Source organism: Oncorhynchus clarkii, chromosome 23 (assembly GCF_045791955.1).
Source record: "Oncorhynchus clarkii lewisi isolate Uvic-CL-2024 chromosome 23, UVic_Ocla_1.0, whole genome shotgun sequence".
Lineage (NCBI taxonomy): Eukaryota > Metazoa > Chordata > Actinopteri > Salmoniformes > Salmonidae > Oncorhynchus > Oncorhynchus clarkii.
The window spans coordinates 7,726,631-7,734,249 of NC_092169.1; the positions used below are offsets into that span (position 1 = coordinate 7,726,631).

At 42.3% G+C, this 7,619-nt stretch overlaps 1 protein-coding gene across 1 annotated transcript; it reads right to left on the reverse strand.

Moving 5' to 3' along the window:
- Positions 1 to 1,949: 1,949 nt before the first annotated feature.
- Positions 1,950 to 6,263, reverse strand: LOC139381486 (very long chain fatty acid elongase 6-like). Its single transcript, XM_071125074.1, has 4 exons — positions 6,048 to 6,263; positions 5,342 to 5,473; positions 4,010 to 4,161; positions 1,950 to 3,819 (listed from the first exon to the last, which is right to left on the reverse strand). The coding sequence occupies exons 1-4, from the start codon at positions 6,143 to 6,145 to the stop codon at positions 3,392 to 3,394; spliced, it is 810 nt and encodes a 269-aa protein (XP_070981175.1). The 5' UTR covers positions 6,146 to 6,263; the 3' UTR covers positions 1,950 to 3,391.
- Positions 6,264 to 7,619: the final 1,356 nt, after the last annotated feature.

Below are 7,619 nucleotides of genomic sequence, written 5' to 3' on the forward strand. Positions count from 1 at the left end.
CCTCATCACCCAGGGAAAGAGCAATAACCTCCTGCTGCAGAAGAGCTGGAAGGAGATGGGCCAGAAAGCTCCTGAACATGCCATACAGAACATTCTGGAACAAAAGAGTGCCGGCACAGCCATGAATGAGTGACTTATTCTGGTAACAGCTTGCAGATGGTTTGTTGTTCTGACATGACTTGATATTAAACCAGTGGCATATCTGAAAATGTCTTTACATTTTGCAAAATACTTTGTATATTTTTTGTCATTTAATGCTAGTGTGTATCTTCATGAAAAAAAATCTGCATTTTATGATACAATTGAAATAAATGTTGAAACGTAAAGATAATTATTCACCAGCAGTACATACTGTAAGTGCTGTACGAACATTAATCTCACTTACCTGCTTGCTCATCAACTTTTTTTTCTCCATCTTTGTCAAAAATACTACACTTAACAAAAATATAAACATGCAACAATTTCAAAGATTTGACTGAGTTACAGTTCATATAAGGAAGTCTGTCAATTGAAATAAATTCATTAGGCCCTAATCTATGAATTTCACAACTGGGAATACAGATATGCATCTGCTGGTCAGAGATACCTTAAAAAAAAGTTTGTGTGGATCAGAAAACCAGTCAGTATCTGGTGTGACCGCCATTTGCCTCATGCAGCTCGACACCTCTCCTTCACATAGAGTTGATCAGGCTGTTGATTGTGGCCTCTGGAATGTTGTCCCACTCCTCTTCAAAGGCTGTGCAAAGTTTCTGGATATTGGTCGAATCTGGAACATGCGGTCATTCACGTCGATCCAGAGCATCCCAAACATGCTCAATGGGTGGCATGTGAGTATGCAGGCCATTAAAGAACTGGGACATTTTCAGCTTCCAGGAATTTTGTACAGATCCTTGCGACATGGGGCCGTGCATTATCATGTTGAAACATGGTAATGGCGGTGGATGAATAGCACGACAATGGGCCTCAGGATCTCGTCACGGTATCTCTGCGCATTCAAATTGCCCATAACCCCACCATCAGGGAATCTGTTCATAATGCTGACATCAGCAAACCACTAGCCCACACAACACACGCCGTCTACCACCTGCCTGGTACAACTGAAACCGGGATTCATCCGGGAAGTGCCCACTTCTCCAGTGCGGCAGCAGCCATCGAAGGTGAGCATTTGCCGGTTACGACGTCAAACTGCAGTCAGGTCAAGACAAGCATGCAGATGAGCTTCCCTGAGATGGTTTCTGATAGTTTGTGCAGAAATCCTTTGGTTGTGCAAACAAACAGTTTCATCAGCTGTCCGAGTGGCTGGTCTTAGATGATCTTGCAGATTAAGTCTTGGAGGTCCTGGGCTGGCGTGGTTACATTTGAGGCTGGTACTGCAAGATTCTCTAAAACATTGAAGGCGGCTTATGGTAGAGAATTGAACAGTCAGCTCCGGTCATTCCTGCAGTCAGCATGCCAATTGCACGCTCCCTCAACTTGACATCTGCGGCAATGCGTTGACAAAAATGGCACTTGTGGCATTTTGTCCACAGCACAAGGTGCACTTGAGTGATCAGCTTCTTGATATGCCACACCTGTCAGGTGGATGGATTATCTTGGCGAAGGAGAAATGCTCACTAACAGGGATGTAAACATGTGCACATTGAGCAATAAGCATGTATAGAACATTCCTGGCATTTTTTATTTCAGCTCATGAAAACTGTTGTTTGTTTTTTGTTCAGTGTAATTCAAATTTCCTTCCGTAGCAATGAAAGCCAATAATGAATTACTGTACATCAGTCCTCATTCCCCCCCCCCAGTGACATTTTTCCTATAATGTCACTAACCAAATGTAGCTACTTGGCTGTATAACAAACAATGATTTAAATGTGTCAAGTTCTTACAGTCAATCTGACTGTAGCTAGCGATGAAAGAAGCGACAAACGTCTCATTTGGGACAAGTACAACATCTGCCACCTACTTGCTTGTTTACCGGGTTATAGCAAATCACAGGTTTTAAAAACAGATTTCAAAAGAGTGCTTTATTATAGTACATTTCAAATATTAGAAGGCTTTAGTTGGTCCGTTTTCATTTATAGCACGTAGTACATGTCAATCACGTCGGATCAGGATCACAGAATTCATCGGCTGATGGCCATCTGCTCAATATGGCAATACATAGATAATCTTGACATAGGGTTGTTCAGCATCATTTGGCACATCTTAAAATACATTTAGCTTTTTCTGCTGCAAATTTTAACAAAATGTAAACATGGCATTCAAATTCCACTGGCAAGTTTAGTTAGAGTGAAAATGGTGTTTAACGCTGAGCATAATAAAAGTATCTTGCTCAGCCCCCCCTTCCCCCCCAGGAACAAAATACATTCATACTCCCTTTAACCTGTAAAGACCAATAAATATTATTCATTAAATAAACAGAACTGAATTATCAGCAAGACAACAAATATATGCATGTCAAGATACCAAGTCTGTTCCCAGCTACATAAAAACAAAGCTCAACATTCCCTTTCTAAAAAACAACTTTAGAATGAGGTGGGACAAAAATACCTGACATTTTCACAGCCGAACAGGCTTTTCTTTTAGTTAGGAATTCCTTTCAGGATACACAGCATTCTCACCAGAAAGTGACAGTGAAACCAAAAACCACTCCTGTGATGCATCAGAAAAAAAGCAACATGGCATTGCTTGCATCCTAAGAGCACAAAAATAAACTAGTCATCTCTGGTGCAAAAATTGAATAATTGTGCAGTGAGAGACCATGGGAAAGTTTGACTTTTCCGGCACTATTCCAGCTGCCATCATACGATCAAATAAATAACTACATTTATGTGAACACCCGACAAGTAGCTGCTTTCAGGAAGATTCCTTTGAGTTAGAACACAACTACACCATTTAAAGTGACCAAATATCTCACAGGGTGAGTTTTGGAAACCAGTTCAGAGAAACCAAAGGCCCACACCTACGAGACAGTCACAGTGAAATATGCTGTTGTAGGCTGATCCAAGGTAATGAGAAATGCCAAATATTGGGGTTGGGTATGGGCGTACCAGCTGCCAGCCCTCTTATTGGTCCATTGACAAACTCAGAAGAGAACCATGAAAATGTGTATGAAAACCAGTCGCACCAGCCTGAACAGAAACTCGCAGGGGGTGCCATTACATGTGCCTTTTGAAAAGCACAGATTGGAACTATGATACAAAGAGCAACATCTTCATGAAAACATTTCTGTAAACACTTCAGACAATGGAGGTCACTTGACAGGTTCAGGAAAATAGTTCACTGCTGGTAAACTAATGGCATAAGGTGTATAGGGAATGGATAGACTTGCCATTGTCGCAAAAAGCTTAAAACTGGGCCCCGTCAGGCAACGTAGCAATCCCTCCCCCGAACAAATTTAGTCCATCTTGGAGCTCTTGCCACCTTTGCCTTTCATGTAGGTCTGGTAGAAGAAGGAGGAGAAGAGGAGCAGGTAGCTGAGGTACATGAGGGAGCTCCACATAATGTTGTTCAGGTAGGAGTGGCAGTCCCCCTCCTGCATCCAGTGGTAGACCAGCCAACTGACCGTCAGCCCCATGGCCATCTGAGCGATTTGGAAGGTGGTGATGACCACGGCAAAGGGCCGTGGCACCCGGTAGCCAGCTGCCCGCACCGCGTAGTAGCTATACATGAGTGCGTGAACAGAGTAGTTCATGGTCATGAACCAGCCGCCTCCAGCCACTTGATCCTTGTAGGAGTACCAGGAGTAGAGCAGCACGGTAATGTGGTGGTACCAGTGCAGGAAGATCAGCCGCTGCTTACGGAGCACAATGAATGCCGTGTCGCCTGTGGAGGTCATTGAGAGGATACATCAGGACCAACAAAGTTATGGTCCCAGACATGCAGACGCACTTAAACATTTACTGCACATCTTCGACTAAGTTATATGGTTTGCCATAAATTAGACACTCATGGTAGGAGTGGACAAATTGCCAAGTTCAGACAAACGACTGGCAGTTCCATCCCCGGTTCTTACCCAGTTCAGGGGCTTTGCTCAGGACAAAGGCATAGGCCCAGAACTTGCTCACTGGTCCATTGTAGAAGCTCTGGTCACATATAGACTGTCTGAAACCGCTGGTTGAGAGGACATACAGCATGTACCATCCTGTTCGAATTGCTCCAATGATACTGCAATTAAAATAAAGTTAAGCATTACACTAGAGGGCAAGAGCAAAACTAAAAGTTACACTAGCAGGCTTGTAACATCGTGTGCATGTCTAGTCAATCTATTCGTTGAGAATGCTGAAACATCAAGCCATGGCTGAGTCGGTGCCACATGTTCATTTGTGCTAAAATCACAATGAAACAAGTTATCTTGCAAAATCAGCAGGCTATGGTTTGAAATAGGCTTGTTGTAATTCCATCTTTATTTGTATTATTTAGCTTTAATGCAGTCATTGGTGTGCTTAACAATGCACAAGCACCTTTTACACCCCCCCCCCCCCCCCCCCCCCCACACACACCTATCAATTAAAGTTATTATATTAAGTCATCCACAACTGTCGCTGTGTGAAGTTAATGCATTTTGTCATTAGTAATGTTCAAATAAAAATAAATAGCAACCATTCCTCAAATGAAGGGGATGATGCAACATTTACAATGAGGGAACCTAATGTCTTTGGTCCGCAACTCATAGCGCAGACACTTCATTCAGGATAAATGGAGTAAGCCCCCGAGTTACCTGCTCACTGGCAGGTTAAGTTCTGAAGGATTTGTAGCCAAATATACCTGGCTAAAGAGTTGAGCCATTTGTGAATCCGGTGTTCCGAGTTGAACTCTGAGTTCACTAAAGTTACATCACTAACTCCTTAAACCACATATGTAGTATAGGGCTTCCTGACAGCATGTCACTAGGGCAGGGTTCCACAACCCCGTTCCTGAAGCGCTACCCTCCTGTAGGTTAACTAACCCGATTCCTTTTATCAACCAGCTAATTATTAGAATCAGGTGCACTAAATTAGGGTTGGAGTGAAAAACCTACAGGATAGAAGCACTCCAGGAAAAGGGTTGAGAGCCCTGCACTAGGAAGACATATGTAGTAAGGTCACATTGGCATCTAGGAAACTGCCCTTACAAAGCAGTGCACATGTACAGTATGCTTAGTTCCACCACGTGAAAAGCATGAGGGTGCTTTCTGCACAAAACAATTCTTCATTTCAGCACAAAGTGTGATCTTAAAACAGTAGGAGTAAGAATTTTAAACACTCAAATGATTGACAGCCATCTTTCTACCATCAGGATTGTTAACAGATGGATGCATAATGAAAGTGACTTGTTGGCAGATGTAAAGAACAAAAAAAAAACTCACCTGAAGATGGCCAGGCTGAGTGACCACAGCACCAGTGGTCTGCGCAGACTAAGTTTAGGCCTCTCCTTCATGAAATGTTGGCCTCCAAAGACCAGTGCTGCATACAGGCCACAGAACACAAAGGCCTTGCTCCTGGTGAGAGAAACATGTCAGTAAGTTTCCTTCGATTGTGCCCATGGCAAGGTTACTCAGCTGCAATGCATTTCAATGATTGAACACACCCTAGGACTTTAATGAAGTGATGTTTTTACATTCACTATTACTCATGAAGGTATTTAACATGGCACACCCAGTTTACTATGGTGATATGTGAAATTTATTGACTAAAGCAATCAGCCCTAGCCACTTCCGTTGATAGTAGCTGGCTTGAAATGAAATGTAAAATGAAATGTTACATTTGTACAAAATATTTTCCCATGCTGTTTAGCTGACTTTTTTTTTAAGACATCCAGAGTAAACCACTACTAGAGGTGGATATTCTAATTTCAAAAGCAACAGAACAACGTGGCTGTTATTTGAGTAAAGAAATTTGTATAATATAGTTGGCTTCAACCTTAGGCTGTCAGAATTGTGACGTAACACCTGACGCTCTTCAATTTGAAGTGATCAAGGGCGACACCTGACCCTGACTCAGCTGTCCTGTTCGACCACACGAACAAAGTGATTTCATCATTATTTTGAAACCAAACAAATGTTATAAACCTACCAGTTTTCTTGCATCCATTCGATAGCGCCTCGCTCGTCAAATTGCTGCTCGAAACCATATTGAGAAAGTGGCACTTGATGATATTCAGTCTCATTCATTTTCGGTCTTACTCTCTCTAAACTAGGCTATGTATAATTTATTCTCTGTGATTTAAAAACCCAGTAGATTGGAGGCTACCTAGACTGTTAGATTAATCATAAACGCGCACATGCGTCCTCTCCACCACTACTCTACTCACACCTGATTTCATTTACGCACAAATAAAACCTTTACTATATACGGGCGTGGACTATGATGGGCTTCGGCCCTGCCCTCTCTCCTCCCACTGTGGGAGGATACTTTGGGAATTTTGGTTTCGACCAAGGTCGTTATAAAATGCTTAACAAAAGGAAAACTCACAGAACTAACAGTAGGCCTATAATTTATTATTTAGGTATGCTAACTTTGCAGGTTACCCATTATTACTTTGTAGCTGCGAAAATGCCGACGCACGTGGCAGACAGACAATTGTGCTGCAGATAACAGGTTGCCAGATTTGGTCAGATTGATCTGAAAGTGTCTTGAGGCTTTGACCCACACATTGCAAAATCATAACCTGGCAACTCCCCCGAATTTGAAAAGAATCATTGAGCACACAATTTGATTGATGTCATAAATAGTGAGGACAGTTGGTTACCATGCCAATGGGCAAGCTGGGTCCATAAAATAGCTCCAGAATGTTCAGTTTCCCACGCACTTAATTGTATAACACACAGCGAGTCAGCTAGTAGTTTGAGTTGTAATGTTTACTCATTGTCTTTGAGAATTAGGCTATATTTGTCATCAAAATGTCACAGCGTGCCCACAAGGAAGGGCTGTGCAATATCAAGATTTTATGTTTGGTTATTTTCTGTCTCATAAAGCCAGTTTTTGCAAAGCCAACTCCTGCAAATGTTTTTGCTTCCTCATCATCGCTGGAGCACATGACTTTGATCAACCCTGTTCAGAACAACCCCGATGTCACAACCCCAAAACTGACCCATTTTGTAAACACATTGCTTGGACAATTTGAGAGTTTGCTGGTGAAAGGTGAGACAGGAATTCAGAAGTTAGTCTAGGCCTAGCGTTAACAGAATGAAGTCAGAGAGGCAAATGTCTAAGGTTGTGGCAACATTTGACATTTTCCTCTGATTTCCCACAGATGGTACTTCTCCAGGTAATTTGGACCAGGTGACTCAAGGATATCCCGAACCCTACACAAACGCTAAAGACCCCCAGGGGCTTGTGAAGTCTCTAATGTCTGTTCTACAGACTTACAAGACGCAAACAGCATCACAAGGTGATTTGCTCTTTATTCTGTTCCTACTCTTTGTGTGAATGCACAAACCTGTGTGAATTTCACAATTGCTGAATTGTAAAATCCATTGTGAAATGGATTTTGAAATGGATTGTACATTTTGTTCTGATGCAGGCAATGATCACGTCTTCAAACTGTGGGGAAAAGCTCCAAAAACAAAGAAGAGCACCAATGAAATCAAACCCAGAGTCAACATATTGACAGACCCCACTTACTTCGAGCCACTTGTGAAAGTT